The sequence below is a fragment of the Aphelocoma coerulescens genome, chromosome 3 (assembly GCF_041296385.1).
Source record: "Aphelocoma coerulescens isolate FSJ_1873_10779 chromosome 3, UR_Acoe_1.0, whole genome shotgun sequence".
Lineage (NCBI taxonomy): Eukaryota > Metazoa > Chordata > Aves > Passeriformes > Corvidae > Aphelocoma > Aphelocoma coerulescens.
The window spans coordinates 102,275,398-102,300,129 of NC_091016.1; the positions used below are offsets into that span (position 1 = coordinate 102,275,398).

The following is a 24,732-nucleotide window of genomic DNA, read 5'->3' on the forward strand; positions in this document are numbered from 1 at the left end:
GACAAAGGCAGCTGTACCCTAAAGTCAGATCTCAGGTTTCATTATTGGTGGTTGTTCTGGTTACATGCCCTTGAGGTTTGGTCCGGCTGTGAAATCTGAATGTAACAGTTCACTTAGTTTATCTTCAGTGACAATGCATTCTGCTGTAGCTACTGTTTGGGAATAGCAGTGGGGAAGTGGAAGCTGCCCTTTCAAGGCTGGGATAAGAGCCCTGTAGCTTCTTTTTGGTGAAGGATAAGAGAGATCATCAGAGCATGTGAGCTGTGTGGTGCTGCATCCAGACCTGTGCTGTTGTGCCTCTGGAGGAGGCTGGCCTGGGACACTGAACCAGGGAGGTTTCAACCTACCACAGACACCTATAAGAAAAGGACTACGCTTGTAATAAACTGAATTTTCCTTGAAAAGCTGAGTCTTGTGATTAAAAGTGTAACATACAGAAACCCCACCTACAGCCTGATTCTCACAGAGACCTACTCCAAGCAACTGCAAGAATATATTATCAACATACCTTTTATATGTCTGAATACTTCTCAATATTAATGCAGGCCCTGTGAGTGTTTTAAGGCATGAATAGAGCCCACAGTGAGCAGAGGTCCACTGATATTTCATTTTCTGTTTTACAAATTTTATTCTTCAAAGGAGTATATTTTTAATGGTCAGAAAAAGACAGGTTGTAGTTTTTTTGTTGGTTTATCCATTACAATTCAACCACTTACTGGTATTCAGAGAAGATTTCAAAAGCAGAAATAGGCAGCTAGATGCTGAACACTTACTGAACACCAAAGGAAGTTTGGCTCCTAACTCCCTTCTGCCTTTGAAAATCTGCCCCAGAAGCTTTGAGTATAACAAATCAATTCAGTACTGACTCTGTATTATGTGCTCTTGTTTTCACTGGAAACCTTAAGAAAATCACCTATTTTGGAAAAGAACACAGTACTTTCTTATTTTGCAATAGACTGCATTTTAAAACAAATGGAATAAAAGACAGTGACTGACAGACTCTTTGGTATACATGCAAAATCAAAAAGATACCAGGAATTGCTCTCCTCCTGTGCTAGGGATCATACCTTACCCCCCAACTCCCAAGGTCTTTTTTCTGCTGTGGAAAGCACAGCAGTCCAGCTGAGATGACAAAGTACGTGCTATCACTTTGGATGGATGACTAGGGATAGTCACTCATCCACTTAACAAGAGGACCAAAGCCATCCACCTAACGTTAGCACATAATTCCTGCAAGCTACCTCTACAGCAAACACAGAACATACTCACAGATCATGATCAGACACTATCTGAATTCTTGCTATCTCTCAGCTAGGGGCCTAAAATTGGGCAAAATGGGTCTTACTCTCTACATGTCTTCACTGATATACAGGCAGCAAAACCTCTGAATGTCGGGACCTGGAACAATGTGAATGACTCCTGCACATACTATGAACTAGAAATACACTAACACCTTTATCACCCACTTCTGAATATTCTAAATGAAAATAAAGTAATGATAAATGATTGAGAACCAAAGTCCCGTGGGAAAAAAAAATTATCACACCACATCAGTTCATTAAGGTCTTTTGAAACTGACACACCTATTTCCAACAAACGCTAAATGGGCAATATTCCATTAAGTTTTCAATGACTTTTTAGTAACTGCCTGTAATGAAGTGATCCAGTTCAATCTCATGGACCTAAGAATCCCTATGATATGGCAGGTCCCTCCCAGACACTAATGTTTTTCACACTGATTTTAGGACATTACCATGAGAATGTGTGGGTTTTTTTTGATCAAATGAATTTTGATCTATTTCCCAAAATCTTCGAAGAACTCTTGTGCTTCCTATTTCAGAGGACTCATGTTCCCACAAGGAAGTACCACAGATAACCACACTCAGAATTTCTAGTTCTTGATTTTTTTCTAACAATAGGCACCACAAATATTAACGAAATTCTAAATGGATCAATTACCTAGTAATTTCCTCAAAAAACATTTGAAGACATGAAATTATTGCATGGTTAGAACAGATGCTGGTGAAAATCCTTGTTTTGATCTTCTTTCACTCCACTTTACTACCATACTATGGAGGGCTGAAAATACAGAGATATAATGCAATGCCAGGTAAACATGAGTTGTGTATACTACAAAGAACTGATGATAACTAATTTAATCAGAAATCTGTCCATGTGAAAAATGGACATGTATCTTGAATTCAATCAGAACTCGTCTGATTTTTTCAGATCTGCAGTCTGGGAGTTAAGCTCCCTAGAAACAGAGATACAGGGACTTTACACAGGGAAATGTGAATCTGAGAAGCAAGTTATTTCTGTATTGAGTTCTGATCTTGGTGTGTAGAAGTCCTGCAGACAGACTAGGTTATTGATGTCCTCAAGAAGAATAGCCCCTCTTGTGCATCTTTTTTAGACAGAGAGAAACTCTAATTTAGAAGCTGGGAGAGGAAAAGGCAATGGCAACTTAGAAAGTAGATGAACTGTAAAGGACTAAGTAGGGAGGATAGTTCATCACTGCTTGGAACTCGCTGTTTTAGGACACCTGGCTAAAATGCCATTCAAGAAGGGAATGAGATGACAAAGAACAAAAAATTAATTCAGTAAAAAAGGCTAGACCTCTCTTAGTTTCATGCATGAAGGGTAGAACATGGTTCTTCCTTCTTTCCGAATGAAAAAAAATCATGACTGGTTAAAGCAAGCAGGAAGACAATCTCATTATTTATGAATATAATTATGCCTCTCTTCAGAAGGGCATTTTGCCAGCTTTACTTAAGCAGTTGTTCGGCTCTTTCTCAGAACCCCATCTTTAGATGGTATTAGCAAAGCCAATCACTGTCCAGTGTCAGGCCATCCAATATTTGGGAAGATAATTGAGGTTATGCTGATGGGTCAATGCTAGCAATGTTTGCATTTCAAAGATTTAGATGGTCCCTATCTAGCTTGGTCAATATGTGAGTAGAGAAATGAGAGTACATGATTGTTTCCTAATGACCCTATTCTGTTGATGGGCCTCTTAGATTTTTCCTGTGAAGGGAGATATTATTGATAATGGGCTACTGCAGGAAGAGCACATCAAATTCTTCCTTTACAGGTGCAAAATTCCACCAGCAGGTTATTCTTGTCCCATACTTGTCCCAGCTGCTGGGAGTAATGCTGCATTGTAACTGAAACTTCAGTGCAACCGATACTTTGATTTTATAGCTCCTTCCTTCTCAGCCAAAATCCTTGATTTATTACTCATATAGGACACGATCCTGTCATCACTGAAGTCAGTGGAAAGGCTGCCATTTAGCTCAGGTTTCAAGGCTATGATGGATAATTGCAGTAAGCATTCATGTGTACTCTGTTACTTTGCAGTAACTGCGAGGCTGTTTGCCTTTGAAAACAAGGGTAATAATCCTCTCTTTTTTTTCCCCTCTACTGAAAGGTTAGTATACATAAAAGGGGAAGAAATCATTTCAGTGTATCTGCATATGCACACCCCATATGCAGCCACATCATAAGATTGAAGTACGACTTAGAAGCAGATTAACATATAAAAGAAAAGACACTTAAGGAAACAATTTAGAGACGTTTAAGTAATTTTAAACCTGACATTGTCACACGGTTTGCTTAAACCAGACTATCAATTTATTTTTCAATTAATACAGGAAGATAACTAGCTGTGGAATCTGGCAAGCACCTGAACAGACTGCCTCCCTCTGCAGGCCAGTACAGACCACTCACTGTAAAAAACTCCTGAGTCAGAAGACCCCTGAAGTGTGGATAGGTACAAATTAAGTGATTGAGGTACATAGGTGAAATTCATCTACTCTGAAGAAATATTTTGAGGTGTGGCAAAAGCTATTTCTGCAATCTCTATTGGGAAAATAAATATAAATGTGGGCTTCACAAGATTATTTGTATCCCGGGTGTTATACTGGGACTGCCACAGTTACTACTTTCCAGCTTAGCACATCCAGTGAGCCCACCATCAGAACTCAGGAAACTGCAGCAACATCTTCCTGATAAAAAATTCACAGAATCCGCTCTGTCCTTGTTGTAGGACCCTTTTCTTATGAGCGGGTGAAGCATACCAAAGAGTTCAGTCAGTGTAAGCCAAACAAGCTCATTTCTTGGAGCACCTGCCGAAGTGAATATATCTCTAGAGATTAAGTCACTTCAGTCAAGGACTCTTTGAGTCTAAGTGTAATTTGTTGATAGTGATTATTTTTAAAGCACCGATGATTGCACACCTGGTTATCTGTGCATTCTCCCCATTTTCCTCTCATGCCTGTTAACACTTCTTGTGAAGACCCTGCTATTAAAAGGTAAGCCAAACATTCAATGTCAAGACAGAAGGACTGATTCAATCTTTGAAATCTCTTTCATCTGGCAGCCTGGCTGAATTTAAGTCCAACCAAGCAGTCTCAAGGTAGGATGAAAAAAAGAGATGCGAAACACTTGACTAACTGCTCTCGCTGACATGTTTGATTTTTTATTTCAATATATTTTGTTCTCTATTTATGAAGCTTCCACTACCACAAGAGTGGTCTAAACCTCAATTAGGAGCTGTATCTAATAAGGAATAAAACCCTCAAGTACCCTAGCCAGAAGAGGTGCTTATGACAATTTTGACAGGCCTACTTAAGATTACCCTTGCTTTACTCCTCTTTATTTCCTCCTTTAAACATTAACCCTTTACCTTTTTTATTTCTGACCATGGATTCAAAAGTTTCCTCTGTGTTTGCCTTGTTTTATTCCTCTAGCTGCTTCAATGCCTCCATTTCACCTAGCCATCCAATTTCTTTCATGATCAGTATCATAATTTCTCACCATTTTTCTCATGACTTGTGCTCTTGTCCTGTTTTCTCTCTTCTGACAATTTACCCCTTTATTTATGGATTAGTCTTTGCCATGTTAGAAATGGTATGATTTTACCTACATTTCCCTCTGTTTCACTTTCAACTCAGCTATCAGCTCATTCTTTATAAAAGGAGAATGAGAACTTGAGAAGAGTATTAGAATTACTATAAGACTCTTAGAAATCCCTTTGAAACAACTTTTTGTCTGTGATTTAATCTTGCCCTTCTTCAGAATCATATGAAATTATTAATTCCTCAATCTCTCAAAACTAAAGTTTAGCAAGACACCATTTTCATCCACTTGGACCTAACATAGAGCTCTTCTTAGAATACTGTATGTCCATATCTTCATCAATTCCCTCTTCACCTGAATACTAAGGTAGTATATTTGAGAACATACTTTTCATCCACTCTTTAAATTACTGTGTGGGTTTTCTGTCCTTGTTTTCCTTCTCTCTTCTCTCTACACCTTGTTTCTGTGTGATCTCATCAGCAAATACAAATTCGACTACCATCTGTTTGCTAATGACTCAGAGATATACTAGTCTACTCCAGACTAATCTCCTTATGTCCAAACTGAAATCTCAGCCTGCCTTTCTGACATATCCTCATGTATATGTAGCCATCATACCCAATGCATTATGAATCAAACAGACATCCTATCCTTTCCTATACACTAAACCTTTCTCAGCCAGTTAGCTCAAAATATGAGTCAAGGATATAACTTAAGTATTTTTCCTAACACACGAGAAGATTTTTTGTTTCTATCAACTGGGTTGAGATGTAAGACTTAGCATGAGGAAACCACACCAAGAGAGCTAGGTTGAAGCATAACTCTTCCAAATGCTTAAACAAATAGTATAGAAGAGTCATGATAGCTCAAGTTAACAGCAGTTCACTAGATGCTAAACCAAGCACTTTTTAAATAAGTCAATGTGTGCTCATAATTAAGACACTGCACAGCTGTGCATCACTCAGCACCGTGGTGACTCTTAGGTAAGACAGCTCAAGGGAAGTAACGAGACTCTCAGCACACTTGGGTATGGAGCCCTCCTGACAGGTATAACCAAACTCTCCTCACAACCAAACATCTATCCTGTCTCAATGAAAGCTCTGACGAATGTAGTGTTGCCCTTCCCATATCCAATGAGATTTCTGCCAAGAAAACACTGATTTCTGAGCTATTTTTGGCCTCTCTTCTCTGCTTCTTCCATATCTCTCCCATCTCATAGGAGTGACTAGTTTTCATTCTCAAAGCCTGCTAACACTGTCACATTTTACTCGCTGTCAAGATACTGACTTACTTGTCTGTTTAGACCATTATCCTAGCTACTGTTCCCCACATTATTAGCCTTGCATAGTCATACCTCATGCCTTGCAGGATCTTCTTATGCTTAACTAGAAAACAAATAATCTTTTTTCCTTGAACTACTTCAACAAAGTTCCCTTTTCCCCTGTTAGCCCTCCAAAGCTAAAGTGTTTAAACCTCTGAGAAACAGTTCCTAAGTGGAATAATAATCTTGATGTTGTCTCCTACAGGCATCCTGAAGGCTACTACCTACAAATTCCACCTTCCCTCAAAGGCAGAAATGTCTTTCAGAAGTCTCATCTTTCTAACATCAATTATTAATGTCACCTTAAGGACAGATGGGATCAGTGTAGATGCTCTGAAAAGAAAGTGTGCTAGAGCCTGCCCCTGAGGAGCTAAATAATGCTTGAGAGTACTTTAAAACAGGCATCTTACATTTTCCTCAATGCTTCTGCAGACTGTTCCCCCTGAACTAAGCATTCCAGAGGGGAATACAATATAGCAGAGCAGGAGCAGGCCCCCAGGGGGCCTCTTGAACAACACTATCATGATATTCTCTTTGCTGACCAAAACTCCCTTGAAGTGTCCTGCCAGACAGCCTGTAACCACCTTTTCCCTATTTTCTCCTTCTTTCTCCAGCTTAGAGGACTATTAATACATTTATTGGCCTGTGCTGGTAATATATAAAACAATAATGTGGCTGTAGCTGGTATTGCAGATGTCACCATTATTGTAATTCTTACAAGAGATTTCTAGTTTGGACACAACATTACCACAAAAAGAAAGCGGAGTCCAATCTAAGCCCAAGCAACAATTTTTTTAACAGTACACAGACTGTGGGTGGCATGGCCTCCTTTTTATTCTTTATGGTATAACAAATTTGGATTGGGAACATGTGTACATATAAATATTTTTTCATTGTTCCAGCCTGGAAGACTGGACTTCAGTTATGACTAAAGAAATCATTAAATGTTTCAAGTCTGAAAACAGGGTTCTTAAAAAGAGAATATGCTAAGTGAGAGTTTTTGTAACTCTGGTCTCTGTTTTTGCTCACAACTAAAGAGTTTATGTGACAAAAAAACATGTGGATGAAGTTGCTCATGGAGAACACTGTTCTACTTTCTGACTTCCTCACACTAAATCTCTGTTCTGCTGAAGATTTATCTTCTTATAGACTTTTTTACCCCAACATAATATTTTGAATTTTTAAGCTTTCACACTTTGAACTTCACAATAACCTTCTGGCAGAAAGCTACAAACTTCTCAATCCAGTGGCAAGTACAGATTGTGGTTATGGGTTCCCACAAACATCCCTTTTAATAAGTACATAGTACATTTTCAGATATGTTCTGAATCAGTAGTCTTGCTTAGATATTGTGCAAATATTCTTGTGCCTTACAGAAAGATAAGCATCTTCTTCCTCCCATAAAATGGCAACACAGAAATGTGGATTCAGTATTATTAACATAATGAGCTGAAAAAACTCAAAGAAAAGAGAAAATCTAACTTTTCAGACCTTTGTTTTATATGGCATAGAGGAGCAAAAGGACAAGCTCTCAATTGAAAATAAATCCCTGTCAAGCTACCTTTAAATCACCCTGATTAGTACAAATAGTCTTGACATATACACTCCCCATACCGTCTATAGGGAATAGAGAGAAATATTGCCTCTGTTCAAACTCATAAATTCATGGATTTTATGGTAGTACATTAGGTACTTAATATACAACAGAGAGATTACAGTCATTAGGTTAGATCATATTCTGTAATGACCATGTTTAGGTACTGCAGTTCCACACTGAGCTCAAGTCAGGTTGGTGGAGATTCCTCCTGGAATGCTATGCTTCAGTTCCACAGTCATCTTCTGGCTTTTTTGGTTTTGGGAAAAAAATTGTGTCACACAAGGTTTGTAAAAGTCATTGTGACAGCTACCCGAGTGTGTTGAGAGGTTGCAATCATCTCGGGGGGGCAGTCTGTGCTGTCTTGTTTTTCTCAGTAAGGCACTGACTCAGGTGACAAATAGTAACATGCTAAAGGCCGACAATGTTTATGCGTTATGCTTTACTGTCATAGGATGTAAGAAAGGAGAGAAGGCATCTTTTGCAGTCATACTGATTGTGGTGCTTAGTTATTTTACCCTATCTAGGTGCTATGAGGGGAACAATTAACACTTGTATAGCTCAAAAGGGAAGGAATTGGGTCCCAAAAGCTCAGTGAAGCCCAGAAAATCCCCAGAAGAACAAAAGGTGTCGGATACAGTAAATCTACGCTGTGTGAGCCAAGACCAAGAAGGCACATATCATATAATACTGGAGCTTTGGCAGAATGTGCCATGAGTAGGATTAAACAGCAACTTCTCAAGAGTGCTTACTGAAACAGCACAGCAAAAAATGATACCATCGTTACTGTTTTCAACTAGATGCAGGCAGCTATAAATGGTGTTTATTTATGATTTTCAACTATCCCAACTGAACAGACAATACAACAAAACAAAAAATTATTGGGCCAAATGCACTGCAAACAATTGCTCAATTCAAAAACCTGAGCCTCAGACTACTGGATGCCAGAAAGCAAGAGTCTCAGCTTGAGCTTAGTGCCCGTTTCCATCTCTCTCACAATCTTTAGTGAATTCCCCCCAGTCCTCTGACAAGGATAAGTGGAGGAGCCTGAGCAGCTCTGACTGGGGAATTCTGCACAGCAGCTTGGCTACATGATGTCTGGTACTAACAAGTATTAGCATCATTTTATTTTCACGAATGGAAAGAAATGAGTCCCCGAGGTGTTCCTAAAATATGGATGAATGCTAACTAAGACCAGATCCCTTCTGTGGATGTGTTGGGAGGGCAGTGGGTTTGGGAGCTGTGGGGAAAGGCAGTGCAGGGACTACAGCCCGGGCCCGGCAGGGAGGCAGCGCTTGCCACGAGATGGCAGCAATGCCACGTCTGGCTCGGCAGCCTGCCTGGCTCGGCTTTATTTATTTATTTTTTTTTTTTTTTCCGAGTGAGAACCACAGCGTTTTTACATAAATACAAGCTTATTACAAAGTCAGCCTACCTCGTTCAATGCCCATTCACCACCTTCATGCAACTTAGAATGAGAAAACAACTTTGCATATTTCCCCATGAAAGAAAACTCATCATAAGTGAATAATTACAACCTTGAAACTACCTTTCCAAAAGGGCTTGTGTTTCTGTCTTTCCTTCCTATGAGCCTTTGTGTTTTAATTACGGATGTAGGTAAGCATTAATTATGGAGTCAGGCCCAGGGTGCAGTGGTGGTGACAATTCATACAGGATTGAAAGTCAGGGTTGGGCACCTTTTTGCCACCCGTTTGAAGGTAGGCCTGGCACAGAAACCCTTGGAGCATAGGGACCTGTGACAGGCCAACCTTGGATCACCATTTCCTTTCCCTTGGACTCAAGGAACCAGCCCTACCTGCTCCAGGCTGGTGGTGGGGAAGCCTCTGTGTGCATACTGACGTCATATTTTGATTGGTTTTTCTTTAGTTTTGGGAAGGATTGTTAATGGCAGAAATTTCTCTTGGCAACAGGAGCTCTTGAGAATGGCAACATAAAGACAAAGCAGTGTTCCGCAAGGAGATATTGGCTCATCTCCTTCCTCTCAGGAATAGCAGCTTGTTCTGATGAACAACTTAGAAGGAACGAGCAGGGCACATTTTGGACCTGAAAGCTTTCCTCTCTCACGAGCGGGGATGAGAGCAGAGGGGAATTTCACCTAGGACAAGGGACCCCAGCACCCGCACCACTCGCATCCAGCATGTGGCTGGGGGAGGCGAACTGCAGGCAGTGCCGGGGGACAGGGCACCAGGGAATCGCAGCAGGAGCCTCCCAGGCAGGTGTAACCCTACAGCCACTACCCTTCTCCGCGCTGGGGGACACCGGGCCCGGGGGAAGCCATCAGTCCCCTGGGGCCTTTCGGTGACCGGCAGCAGCCGCCCAGGGCCGCGGCCGGGGCAGGGGGCGAGGCCGCGGCCGGCCCAGCGGCCCTGCGGGGCCGTCCGGCGGCGCGGGGAGGCTGCGGGCTCGGCGAGTGCCGGCTGCCGGCTGCCGGCCCCTTCCCCTCTCCGTGGGAAGTGATGGTTGAGTCCGGCGGCGGCGGCTGCTCGTGTGGCTGGCAGCCGCTCCGCTGCGCTGCCTGCGCTACTCTCGCCGCGATCCCTCCCTCCGTCTTCTCTCCTTCTCCTCCTCCTCCTCCTCCACCTCCTCCTCCTCCTCCTCCTCCCTCTCCTCCTCCTCTTCCTCGCACTCTCCGCATCCCTCTCCTGCCGACGCCGCCGCTGCCCGGCTCTCCCCGCCGGCGGCCGTGCATGCCGCGCTGCCCGCGGCCCCGGGCGTGCCTCCCCTCCCTCCCTCCGCGCCCTCCCCTCCCCTGGGCGGGCGGCGGGCCGGCGGCGCCGGGGCTCCGCGGGCGCTGAGCGGCGCAGCCCCGCCGCGGCGCGGGACTGATGCTGTCTGTGAGCAGAGCGGAGCGAGCCGCCCGCGCAGTCCTGCAGGAGGCGCCGGGCGCTGCGCGGCGCTCGGGACCCGGACCGCTCCTCTCCGCCTCTCCTCGCCCTGTGGCGGTTATTTGGCGCTGTCCTTAGCTCCGCTGCCGCTCGGAGGACACGGTCGCAGCCGAGAAGACCCGCCGGGGGTTTTGTGTGAGAGTGTGTGTGTGTGTGGAATAACTGCAGACATGACTGCGTGGAGGAAATTCAAGTCTCTGCTGGTTCTCTGCGCGGGGCTCCTCACTGCAGCTCAGGGTAAGATTCGGATTTCTTGCATTGCATTCGTGTAGGCTGTGGCTACGGCACTCATAACCCCTCAGCTAAATCTCTGCCGCTCGGTTGAGCTCTCTCCCTCGCTTCCTTTCTGCGCCGGCAAACAGCAGGCTCCTCGAGCCCGGTGTCCCTTCTCCCTGCCTCCCACCTCCCATAGGTGTTCCCCGAGGGCTCGGCTCTCGGCCGGTCACTTCCCCCGGGAGAAACCAGCCCCCTGGAGTTGGGCAGCAGCCGCTGCGACGCCGCGAGCGGAACCGTGCGCATCCAGCCGCCTGGGCAGCGCCGGAGTTTGGGAACACTTCGCTCTCCGCGCACGCACGAACGGCACTCGCTGCCGTGCGAGGGACAGTCCCCGGGCTGGCAAGTTTGGATCTCCCCTCCTCCCGCCTCCCCGGCTTTTGCCGTGCTCGAGGGGGAGCGCGGAGTGGGTGGTCGCGGAGAGTCGCCTCCGCCTGCCTTCAGCCGGCTCCGCTCCCCGCAAGTTGCGCGGAGGCGGGGATGCGGCGCCGGGGACACCTCCGCCAGTTGCCTGCCCGTGCCCGAGGGAAGAGGACTCCTCTCTGCTGGGTGTGCGGTGGGGAGAATCTCCCAATCTCAGCTGGGTTTCTCCTTAAAATCAATGGGGGAGGGAGGAGAAACGAGGGGGTGACGGTGGAGAATTTGGTTACACAACTTCAGTGCTGGCCTCAGCCCCATTACTTGCCTCATCGCTGGAGACAACTTCCCCATTATTCACTTCGCCTCTCATTAGCCCTGCGCTTTTTCATGCTGGGAGAGATGCGAGTCTGTGTCTGTGTGTGTGTGAGAGGGAGAGGGAGAGAGAGAGGGAAGGAGTGAAGCAGCTCGCAGCTGAGCACCTGTCCCCGATGCAGCCTCTGTCTTCTCCCACCTCGCTCCCGGTTGTTCTGCCTGCCTCCGGGATGACGGTTCCCCTTGCGGTTTGTACTGTCTGAGTCTCCCTTAACCCTTCCAAGGCGCTTTACATCGTTCCCACCATTTTATTTTTCTCCCTGCTCTTTTCGGCGCGGGGGCGGCTGAGGCGTGGGGAGCAAGGCTACCGCGGCCCGGGTTGGCGGGCGAGGCTGGAGTGTTCCCCGTCCTGCGGGTACCCACGGCCGGGTTCCCTCGCCCACCTGGGCAGCACGGCAGGGTGCCTTCCCCCCGGTAGCCTCCGGCCGTAATGTGCGGGGAGAGGCGGCAGAAGGCCAGCCCGGGTTGCCGGGAGCCGGGCAGGAGCTTTGCCCGGTCCGGTAGAGCGGCTGCGGCTCCGCGCCAGCCCAATGGCATCCCTCCTCTGCCCGGATCCTGCCGCTGCCGCGGTCCACCGGGCAACGACACCCGGCTGCCTCCGTGGGAAGGGAGCAAGGGAGAGAAAGGCGCACGGCTTTCCTGGGCTGTGAATCCGCGGCTCCTGGAGATGGGGCTGTGCCCGGCTGCACACGCAGCCCGGGGCGGGCGGGGGCTTCTCGGCGTGGCCGCCCTACCCAAACTTCCAGCATCACCACCCCCCACACCCCCAGGTGCCTCCTTCCCCCGGTCCCCGCCCGCGCGGGGCTGGCCGGCCGCTCCCAGCCCGCACACGTGCCGGGCGCCCCGGCTCTGCCCCGGGCACGGCCCGGCCGGGCGGGGAGCTCCGGGTCGGTGGCGGAGCTGCTCCGGCAGCCGCACTCGGGGCCCGGCTTCCGCGGGACGAGGGGCAGCTGCTGCCACGGCCGCGCCGCTCCCGGGGCGGGCCGACACCCGCGACTCATTTGTTAAATACACTGTAGCCAGTTATGTCGTTTGACATTTAAGTGTTTTCTTTTCATGGCTGACAGCACATACGAAAAGCTGGAGGCTGGATCATGGTTATTCAGCGACGATCCGACGTGTTTTGCTTACATACAAAGGCTTTGCCAGGAACGTTTGGGCACTGCCTCTGATGCTGCTCTGCAGAATGTAATTATACCTGCTTAATGAGAAGCAGCAACACACCTACTTAAAGGCTAAAGACTGACTTAATATTGAAGTCAAACAACAGGTTGAAGGGGAGCCATCGGGGACAGTTGACATAATTCCTTCCCGTTTACCTTCCCAGGCAATTGAGCACAGGTATCTATATTTAGTCAAATGTAATCCTGAAGCTGAAATTACGTTTATACTTCAGAGAGTGAAAAAACTCCTTCCTTAGTAACATAAAGACCCAGGGTTTCAGGAGCACATAAAACAATTTTAATTATTAGGTTCTCAGAACTCTCTTTTACCAGCCCCTTGCCATCAAATCATTTGGTCACCGTAAAAGGAATTCACCCGGGTTTTGCTTGGTTTGGGGGTTTTATGAGCAAAAAAAGAAACAAGTGCTGAATTTCTGGAGGTGTTGCCACAGGCGTTCCCATATCTTTCAGTAAAATGACAGGTGGGCTGCTTTCCACATCGTTCCTCGTTATGAAATGAAATGGAAACCCTTTGTTGCTGTGCAATTTTCTGTAACTTTTTTAAGGAACAAGGAAGGATGAAAATGAACATTCATCGTCATTCACTGTGGTAGACTTGAGGTGCAGTTCTATACATTTCTTTGGACTCATTTCATCTAATTGATGCTGTTTTGAAAATCATTTGGGGAATTCTTCCCTGTTCATTGTGCTTTAAACATCAAGGGAAATTAGTATGGAGTCATTTAAAGGAACCGCTTTCCCAGAAGCTACCCTATCACAGCAAATATGCTTCAACAAGACAGACAGCATGGTGTTCAGCTATGCATGTTAAGATGGGCTTGTTTATAGAGCCATTTGCCAATTCTGATATGTTATATTGTAACAAAAACAAACATAAAAAAACCTATTGATTTGCTTGAAAGACAAAACACATCAGTATAATTTCTGTAAAAATTCATACTGGTATGGAACAAATGGTAGATTTAGACTGAATTCAGACTAAAATTCAAGAAAAAAGAGAGTAAAATAGGTTTGTGCTGTGACCTAAGGTCTGTGGACAACCTATATTCAGTAGAACCTACATTCAGTGGAAATACATACTGCTTAATACTTACAATTGTTCCAGTACATGTTTTCAAGGTAATTTCCTGGATGTGTTTAGATAACCAAATACAGCACCTTCATTGCCACCTAATTACCTCAAACAAAATGTACATAAGTGGGCTTATGCACAGAGGTATCATTCAGTTTAATGGAAATAGCAAAGGGAAAACATTTCTGTTCTTAAATTAGGTACAGACAGTGAAAGGACTCTCATATCTACAGCTCAGGATTTTTTAAATAAAAATAAATAAATAAACCTCAAAACAATTTATGTACCTTCTGTTTGCTGCTATCACTTTGTCAAAATAATTGCTATAACTACATCACACAAAGTTACCACTCTGTTTAAGGCCTACTCCTGTTGGGCTGAGAGTGTTTGTCTCTTTTAAAGTATTTTTTTTTTCTCCAAAGCAGTGCTGTTCAAACTGTAAGGCTGGTCTCTCTAGAGAGGCTCCATTCTCTTCCAGAGAAGACTAAAGCAGTTCTGGGGAAAATGAGCTGAAAAAAAGGAATTTTTAAAAGAACATCAGAGCAAGGTATTGAATACCCAGCTGCAAAACCAAGTATTTGATGGATGCATTCTCCATCCCCCAGCCCAATGAGAAATTTGCCATAAAAAGTCATAGCAGAGAATATCCAGCTCTGACCACATAATATTTTAAAGTAAAAGTGCACTTACTTTTTGGTAAGCTCTGTATCTGCCCCATTTTTTTGCATCAAGATGTGTATAGTCCTTAACTTTGTATAGGAATAGGAAAATTGGTTAGCTTGAATACAATTTAGTGGAGAGCATATCAATTAAACAAAGATTCCCCAAACACTCATTTTAGACTCTTGAGCCCATGGTTGAGGTTTGAATTCCCACTGTCAGCCAGTAAAGGTTTATCAGTTTCTATGGTGTGTGTGTGTGTGTGGAACAGGATAGTGGTGTGAGGAGCTGGAGATGGTCTACAGGCACGTGCAAACATGAGCACATATGGAACTTCCGGATGTATTGAAATCTGTGACGGCACTTCAGCACCATCTCTGATTTGTATAGATAAGAACCATTCTGCAAATTGTCTGTACTGCAAATCTGTCAATTCTACTGACTCTCACTTGCATGTCCCTTTATACAGACATGTATGACTTTGATCAGACAATGGTGTATTTTTGTTTGGGAGGGGCAGTTGTCATTTTTCCCCCTGCAGACTGCTTTGTCTATACAAGCACTTGATCTTATTTTTACTCATGGTGTGGTATTAGTATTACATATGTATTGATAGACACAAGTTTTGTTTGAAGTTTGAAAAAGACATCTATGGCACTTAGGCCTCAATAGCATTTACACTCATAAAAATTCTTGTCCAAACAAATTAGGAACAATCTGAAACTGTAAATATTTTGAGCTATGCATTCAAGATTTACCATGCTCTATAGAAAGGCTAAAAAGCCTCAGGGACCACTGTTTTCAACTTTTTCAAGATGTAATCCATACACCATCACATTAAATTCCCTCTTATAACTTTTCCTTGGAGAAGTAACTGCTTGATAGTGTGACTGTATAAAACCTCCAGTGGATTTAAAGATAAGATGTAATTTCATCTTGCTCAAATCTGTATTGAACCATTGTGTTTCTCTTTGGCCATGATGACATTATTCTGCTGGCAAGCGGCTTTTTGTGTGAGCACAGGCACTGCAGCATGGTGCCGGGCTGCCTGTAGCCGGCAGGGGATGCAGTGTGGAAAGGGGAGTTGCTGGTTTAACTGTACAATCCACTGAAGCAGTGGCATAAGTGTGAGATGTGATCTCTAATAAAACTCAAGTGTACAACTGGATTCAAGTCAGGGTCACAGGATAAGAATCTGGCCTCTGGTTCTCCATATGGCTGCAAAATTAGCCATATTAGACTGAGATAAATTGGATGTTCTTCCAATTTTTGCAGTGAGCAAAGAGTAGGAATCATATGGAAATTCTCCTAAAGTGTATGAATCACTTTCTTTTACTTAGAAGTTTTACTTTTCTACGTCAACTGTAATTTCCCTTAAACGATTTTTATCAACCACTAACTTTTGAAATAGGAAAAAATGGCATTAATGCCTGAGGAAAGCTGTGAGATCTTTCTTTGTCCTGACACATCTTTGTTCTGGCTGGGTGAAAGACTTCACTATATGACATTTCTATTACATTTAAGAAAATCTACACTGTATTTCTCATTTCTCAGAGGAATAACTACTTACACAAATTACTTGGATTATTGTTAGTGTTATATTGACACCCAAAGGCAACATATATCAGTTGTCTGCATTTAGTAATTGAATGGTAAATGGAGGCATGCATGCACTGGAAACTCTTTCAAGAGGAATAATGCCTCTTATTTCTAACAAAAAGTCTTACTTTCTCAGAGACAATAATTTTTTTCAATATAGAAAAAAAAAAAGAAAAGAAAGTGATGGTAGTTTCTTGCCATTTTTACCTGGAGGGCACATTCAGTTAAAGGACAAGGCAAGATTTAATCACTCTTACATTGCTGATGATTAACCAGAACTCTTGATTAATCCGAATATCATGAATGATCTGCTTTCCGCAAAAAATAAGGAAAAAAATACCACAATTTCTAGCAATTATAATAATACTTTAATTTCCATCATAAAAATTAATCACAGTTTCTTACAGCTTTTTAATTATTTCATTATACATTTTAATGATAAATTCATGCATGTTCTGAAATAGTGATTTGACTTCTTTCAAGTAAATTTCTTGTCTCATCCCTGTCAAGTGAAAGGTAACTTCAGGCAGTTGTGAGATTCCAATTCTGCTGCATTGGAAACAGAAATTGTACTGATTTCAGAAATAGCTCAATTGGCTACTTTTGAACAGATTGCTACTCCAAATAATCCAGGCAAAGTAGATATTGCAGCTGAATAGTGGAGTCAGACCCTGTTTAATTTGAGCTCTTGTGGATGAGAAGTTCTGACAATGTTTGCATTCATGAATGACTTTAAAAAGGGAAAACTAGGTGAATCACAGCAGCCAACCTTGATAATATTAATGTATTTATGTATATGTGGAAGCAATTTGTTTTTAAACAGTGTCTTTGGTATCTCTGGGCAACTGACTTCTACCTTCATTTTTTTCTCTGCTTTTTCCTTTAAAGAAATTATGAAGAACAATACACAGAAAAACCTAGTATCATTTTAGTCTCTTCATGTTTTATGTCTGTCTTAGAGTATCTTATGGATACTGAAGTACCGAATCATGTTCTGTATTCATGTCTTTGTTGTACAGTGGCTTTCCAACAGAAACATTTGCAGCATTGCAGCTGACACAGACCTGAATAAATAATAATGAATACAACTTTTTATGCAGTGTTTGTTTTGAAAATTTGCATGAAATATGGTCAGCATTTAAAAATTATATTTTGCAGTACTTGCTTCATGTCTTGTATTCAATTGCAAGGCAATGTTTCTTTCATGCTATTTTGCCAAACATTACGTTTTTCTTTTTTTTTTTTAATTTTTTCTTTCTTGTCCGATAATTTTCCTTGTTTTGTTTTTTGTTTTTTTTTTTTTTTTTGCTAGAGAACCATTTCTAAACCTATGTTTGAGGGTTTTTATTGAAATGTTCTTTTAATTCTAAAGTTTGCAGCAAACCTTTGACATTAGTCACAGAGTAAATCGGGGTCTAGGGATATCTTTGCCTCACCCATCCTATGATTTGCAGATCAAATATAGCCATGATACGTTTGTTTACTTCCTTTGACCTTTATTACTTGCCATATTTTGTTCACATATAAACTCCAAAAGAACACAAATATTCAAACTTTTATTTTGCTTACACTGGTGCTGAAGCACAAGCAATTTACGGTGCACTGGGAACAAAAATGTAGCCAGCCTTGGTCTCTACTTGAAAGTTGGTCAAGGATGGGCCTAAACACATTGGGGAAAATAACCAGGTTATTTTCTTTTTTAAATACTGGCCCAGCTGTGGCTTGGATTTTAAAGCTTCCTCACTGTGCTTGCAATGCCTGCTGCTAAAATGGATGGGTTAGCTTGGCTTGCTTTGCAGAGTGTATCCAGAATACAGGCTGAGATCCTTGGCTTTGGGCATTGTGCTTGAGCTTGCCTTGTATGAGTGCCTCGGGGTTCAGCCTGAAGTGCATATAAGACACACCATGTAACTTGGGACCCATATCACACTGCTGCTGCACAACACAGATGGAGTTGCAAGGAACAGGGAGGTCACTTTGTCAAGAGACAGCTGATGTTGGGAAGCAAGTGGCTAGATATTGCAGAAATATACATGAGCTTACAGAACCTGCCTTGCCCTGAACCTAGCAAAAAAATGCAGGTGACTGTGAAGGCAAGAAAAAAGGAAAGAAAGAATGATGTTTACACAGTGAAATTTCTGAAAAAGCCACTTTGATAAAAAAAAAGCGCAAAATTTAACTTATTTTTAGACTAATTTTGGATGCTTCTGGCTGTGAAACAAATGGTCATGACAAATCACACTGTTCTCACTAATGTTTGTGGGATATCAATGCAGAAGCTGACTGCATTCAAGTGACTAAGTACACTATTTTAGCTTTGCCCCAGCAGCCAGATTCTCTATTGGTATCCTGCTGATGTTTCTTATAATACGTAGATTGAGTCATAGCAAGCATTTTTTTGAGGGGGAGGGGGAAACATAATTCACTTTCAGAACCTCAGTTCAATCAAACCACTGCTAATATCACAATCAGTGACCCTCTGCACTTGTAGATATCTCTCTTGAGAAATTAAATTGATTTTCTTTATCTTAGCACATAAATATCCTCAGCAGACATTTTGACCCATTGTTTGCAGTGGCTCTAACACTGAAGAATGTAGTGTTAATAGATTTTATGAAGTCAACAGTGGCAGCAGGAGTAGCATTTTGATCATTAGCTGTACTCAAATATTTCTGTCTAGCTTTCCTGTGAAACCTGTATAGGGGAGGCTTTATCGTGAAATTTAATTAACATAAATGAAAATACAGAAATTTCCCATTCTTTTTTCCTGGTACATAAGGTAGTTAACTTGAAAAATCTGCTGGTTGTAGGAAAGAAAAGCATTCTGCTATGCTGAACTAGGTATGTTGGACATAGACTCTAGTTGTCAGTGAAGTAGTTTGGATTGCTTTATAACAGATTTTGACCAGTTAGGACCTGATACAAAGGTCTTAACTGATCCAAAGGGGAACTAATGGAATTTAAAAAGTCTCATTAACCTTAAAAGACTTTGTATCTCACCTTTTTTATGGCCACATATCACATAGAGAACGAGGATGCTAGAATAAATCGAATACCATTAAAAAAATTCAAACTCTTAGTTACAAAATTAACCAAAATGCTGTTTAGAATCAGAGAATTATTTGGGTTGGAAAGGACCTTAAACATCACCTTATTCTAATCCCCCTGCTGTGGGCAGGGACACCTTCCAATAGATCATGTTGCTAAAAATCCCAACCAACCTCACTTTGAACAGTTTCAGGGATGGAACATCCACAGCTTCTCAGGGCAACCTGTTCCAGTGCCTCACCATCCTCACAGTCAAGAATTTCATCTTAATGTCTAATCTAAACCTACTGTTGTTCAGTTTGAAGCCTTTCCTGCTTCTCCTGTCACTATATGTTCTCGTGAAAAGTCCCTCACTGTCTTACTTGCAGGCCCTCTTTAGGTACTGGAAGATGCTCTAAAGTCTCCTGGAGAGTTTTCCTCTTCACACGGAACAGCCCCATCTCTCTCAGCCTGTCTCCATGGGAGAGGTACTCCAGCTGTCTGATCATCTTCATGGCCTCCTCTGGACTTGCTCCAACAGGTCTATATTCTTACAGGTTCAAGGGCCCAGAGCTGGACTCCAGGAGGGGTGTCATGAGAGGGAGTAGAGGGGCAGAACAACCTCCTTCGACCTGCTGGTCCCATTTCTTTCAGTGCAGCTGAGGATATGTTTGGCTTTCTGGGCTGCAAGAGCACGTTGCTGTGTCACATTGAACTTCTCATCCACCAACACCCTCATGTCCTTCTTCTCAGGGCTGCTCTCAATCCATTCTCTTTACAGCCTGTGTTTGTGCTTGGGATTGACCCAGCTGCTGTGCAGAACCTTAAAACTGATCTTGTTAAATTTCATGAGGTTTGCACAGGTCCACCTCCCAAGCCTGTCCTGGCTGGATGTTGTTGCTTCTCTTCAGCATGTAGACTGCACTGCAACTTGGTGTCGTTTGCTTGAAGATAAATGATGCCTCAAATTTTTTTGACCTATCTGAAATATATCTCACTCCACTGGTTTTCACCAGTTATATAATTTATTTGGTTCTGAGGAAAGATTAACCTTTAATTGCTTTCTTTAGCAACATTTAGTAAACAGGCTGATAGCATGGAGATGATCTATGCAAACAGCAAAGAAGGATTTCTTCAACCCACGTTGCCATGACAATTTAGATTTTTCTTGTCAACTCCTGAGAAGCTTCGAAGTAATTTCTTTAAAGCAATGAATCTGGGGATATTTTGGAAATTGAAGTTGCTCTCTTTTTTCAATTTAGTATCATTTAACACAGTAGGGGCCCGACCCAAAAGATTGTAAGATCTACAAACAAGAACTATTGCAAAAAATGTAACATCATGTAACATTCTTTGTGGCTTTCTGATGATTTACATCTGCAGTGAACTGACTTCAGATGGATTATCAAGAGACTTAGATTTTGTTTATTAACTATATGATAGTAATAAATAGTTATAAAAATGAAATGGATAATGAATAATGGAGAGGCCAACTTATAGATGTCTTTTTGATCCTCATGACAGTATTTTATCTTGCAGTTATTTTGAGGTAATTAGATTACAGAAGGATTATAGAACAAAAATGGACTAAACATTTTATTTTTGTTACAGTTACAATTATAACATTAGATCAATGAATGAGAAATAAAATCAAAAGGCTGTTGTCCACATATTTTTAGCACTTAGAAATTACTATCCAAGATAAGTCCCCAGTACATTGTTATTAGTAATCAAACTGAACTTCCCTCTTGTTATTTGTTTTAATTGAAATAGACTGTTTTGAAAAAGAACTAAAACTAGTCCAAACTAATTTAATTTAATTCAATTCCTAAGAAATAAATTACTGGCTTAATGAGGTATTCCTTAGGTTGTTGTTAATGCTCATGAAAACATGGTAAACGAAAAGAAGATAATGTGAAATGCTGTTTCTCCTGGGAAAATACATTTCTCTGTATAGAAGACAAGAAAAGTAGCTCAGTAATGATTTTCTTTTTAAAATGTTCCTGGCAGATGATGGCCACTGTGTTGGTGTAGTTTGTTTACTGCTTTGCAATAGATTTGAGATGAGTCATATCACATTAGAAAGAAAATTGAGAAGTTGTTTTGTCAAAGTGAATTCTGTTTTCCTTTTTTGTCATATATACTCAAATTATTAGTTCTCTTTAAACAGAGACACCTAATTGATTTTTTTATTAGTGTTTATTCTTGTTGCATCCATAAATCTGAGTTCCTGTTGCTAGAAATGGTAAATGCAGATCTCTCCTTTCTATATATGGGATAAGGTGACTGAGCTGGAGTCTTCTGTCAGTTCACCTCATGCATCTTCTTTAAACTATTTTATTTGCATGGTACTTTGAACCACAGTAATTTCAACATCTGCAAGCATGGTTGTTTTTCTCAAGCCTTTCTGTCCCCTTGCCTTCAGAATGGGAGCTGACTGGATAAGGACTATAGGATGGGTTGCCAAGATTTCATGTTGTGTAGAGATTTTTATTTCCATCTTACTGACAGAAATTCCTTACTGACTTTGTAAGTCCACTTTACTGGTAATGCATCTCGGTGTATCCACAGTGTTAGGAAAAATGATACTTATAGGAATATTTGGTAAAGAAACAGGCTTGTGGATTGAGTACTTATGGTACATCAGGGGCTAGGCACTCAGAAGGAGAAACAACCATCTTTTTCAAAAATATTTGATGGAAGAGAAGATCCATTTGTTGAATAATAGAACAGGGGCATACTGAACAATAAAAAATGCCTGAGCTCATTTTACCTGCAGAACAAGTTTTAGCGTTAAGTTTAAGGATGCTGGGAAGAAGGCAGAAGGTACTGCTTGCGCCAAATACCTGCAGTTCCCACTGCCATAAGAGAAAACGACAGATCTCAGCACTTTTGAACATAAAGAAATTTGTGCTGTACTTACTTTTACACTGGAGAATCTTCATAATCTGAATGCAATATAGGGCTGTAAAGGGAACAAATAGTCAACAGTATTAAGCATTTACTACTGTTATCTCCCAGGTAGTATCTGAATTAAGCAAAGTTTCCAAACCTATTCGTGTTGTGTAATTGTTTTAGGAAGAAGAATTCGTCGCGGAAAGTTGAAATTTTTCTTTAAAACTGCTGTACTTAAGTAATTCTGTATATTAAAACAACAACCAAAACAGAAAAAAAACCCCACAAACCAAACAAAAAAACCTCAAAGAAACAAAAAAACAACCTGGATCTGATGTAGCCCGGAACAAAGCAATTGTGATTACAAAGCAAACAAAAATCAGAATTTGGAGTGAAGCCGACTCAAACACTACTGTCTATACTGCATAATGGAGGCTGTTGTCCATGGCCAGAACTAAAAACAATCAGTTAGACCTTCCACTTATATTTCCTCTATGAGTATTCATCATTTTTACATTTATCCCCTATTGACAGCAACTAAATATAGTTTCTTGTGGCTCCATTTTTCTTTTTAAGAAACAGGCTATTTGTAAGGGTTGGGCAGGCTCTGGTGGAAAAAAAAGTATCTACCCAGTTTTACCACTGTAGAATAGATACTAAACTTCTTTTGATATTGTGCATCATTCTGTACACCATATTTGCAGGATGGATGTATTAGTATAAATATTTTGAATGTGCTTTGTCACTGTATAGGTTTTGTGTGGCCAGGTTTTGGTAGCTGGGATACTACAGGGTGGCTTCTCTGAGAAGCTTCTAGAAGCTTCTCCTAATAGAGCCAGTGCTAGCTGGTTCTAAAACAGACCCACTGCTGGCCAAAGTCAAGCCCACCAGTAACAGTGGTAGAGCCTCTGAGAGAACATAGTTAAGAAGAGAGAAATAACCTGTGCAACTACAGCTGGGAGAGAACAGTGAGAATGTGGGAGAGGAACAACTGCAGGCACCAAAGTCAGTGAAGAAGGAAGGGTGGGAAGTGCTCTGGGTGCCACAGATTCCCCTGCAGTAAGTGGTGCAGACCATGGTGAAGCATCTGTGCCCCTGCAGCCCATGGGGGTACATGGGGGAGCATGCAGGAGACCCCCGCCAGAGCAGATGGATGCCTGAAGGAGGCTGTGACCCTGTTGGCTCGAGCAGATTTCTGGAAGAACCTGTGGATCCATGGAAAGAGTAGCCCACATTGAAGCAGGTTTGCTGGCAGGACTTTTGATCCCACAGGGGACCCTTGCTGGAGCAGCTTGTTCCTTAAGGACCGCACTCCATGGAAGGGACCCATGCCAGAGCTGTTTGTCAAGAAGTGCAGCTCATGGGAAGGACTAATATTGGAGAATTTCATGGAGGACTGTCTCCTGTGGAGGGATCATGTGGTGGAACAGGGGAAGAGTGTGAGTCCTCCTCCTGAGGAGGAAGGAACAGCTAAGACAAATCTGTGGTGAACTTACTGTAATCCCCACTCTCTGTTCCCCTGCACCATTAGGGGGAGGATGTAGAGAAAATACCAGAGATGAATTTGAGCCCTGGGAGAAGGGAGGGGTTGGGGGAAGGTATTTTAAGACTTGGATTTATTTCTCATTATCCTATTCTGATCTGATTGTTAATAAATTAAACTCATTTCCCTGAGTGGAGTCTGTTTTGCCTATGACAGTAACTGGTGAGTGATCTCTCCATGTCCTTATCTCGATCCATGAACCTTTCATTACATTTTCTCTCCTGTGTCCAACTGAGGAGGGGAGAGATAGAGCAGCTTTGTTGGAAAGCTCCATCCAGCCAGGGCCAACCTGGTGCAGTCACATAACACTGGTACTTGCAGGTACAGGTAAATCAGAAGCATTTTTGTACTTTCTCAACAGCAGTTTGCTGCTCAGATCCACTCAGTTATGCTGCTATTGTCTTAGGTATTGTCCCAAATGTGCATGAGAATCAGGTCCCCTGGGGGTAAAAACTCAATTAAAAAAAACCCTACTCTTTGATTCTAGAAGGATAATACACTGCCCAGTGTAAAAAAACGAGCCATTGCGGTGACAGACTGTGTCAGATGAAAGATGAGCATTCAGCATAGACAGCTGATGGAAATCATTCTTGTATTTCATTGACACATTCTTCAGTAGTGCCACTGAAGAAGATAAGCTATCTCAAAAAAGAAGCTACATATGAAAAAAATGCTACAGCATTTAACAGGGGTTTCAGTCAGGACTATTTTACTTTTTAAATCAATCCCTACTCTTGCCATTTGCCGTCTTCCACTCAATTTTTTTTCTAGGATATTTTGTCTATGATTGCATTTATTCTTAAAGTCTGTTAGGCAGTGACATAGGTGTGGTGTGATTTATTAATTTGCTTTATGGTATATCCCAGAGTGTAGGGACCCATGATAAAAATGATTATATGAACGTAGAGAAGATGAAATGGACAAGGTGGACAACATTGTGACAAGAAACTCAAGTCTGGGAAATGTTATTTCTCCCATGCCAAGAATTAAACATAAACCCTTATCTTCTGAAACTTAGGCCATAGGAGTTTCATGCTGCCCTATGTTTTACAGAGGACATAGCCCAAAT

At 42.3% G+C, this 24,732-nt stretch overlaps 1 protein-coding gene across 1 annotated transcript in view; it reads left to right on the top strand.

Moving 5' to 3' along the window:
• Positions 1–10,848: 10,848 nt before the first annotated feature.
• Positions 10,849–24,732, top strand: part of CSMD1 (CUB and Sushi multiple domains 1) — a 1,120,396-nt gene continuing 1,106,512 nt past the window's right edge. The window contains exon 1 of the mRNA XM_069011476.1: positions 10,849–10,915. Coding sequence (XP_068867577.1) covers positions 10,849–10,915 — 67 coding nt within the window. The remainder of the gene's footprint in view (positions 10,916–24,732) is intronic.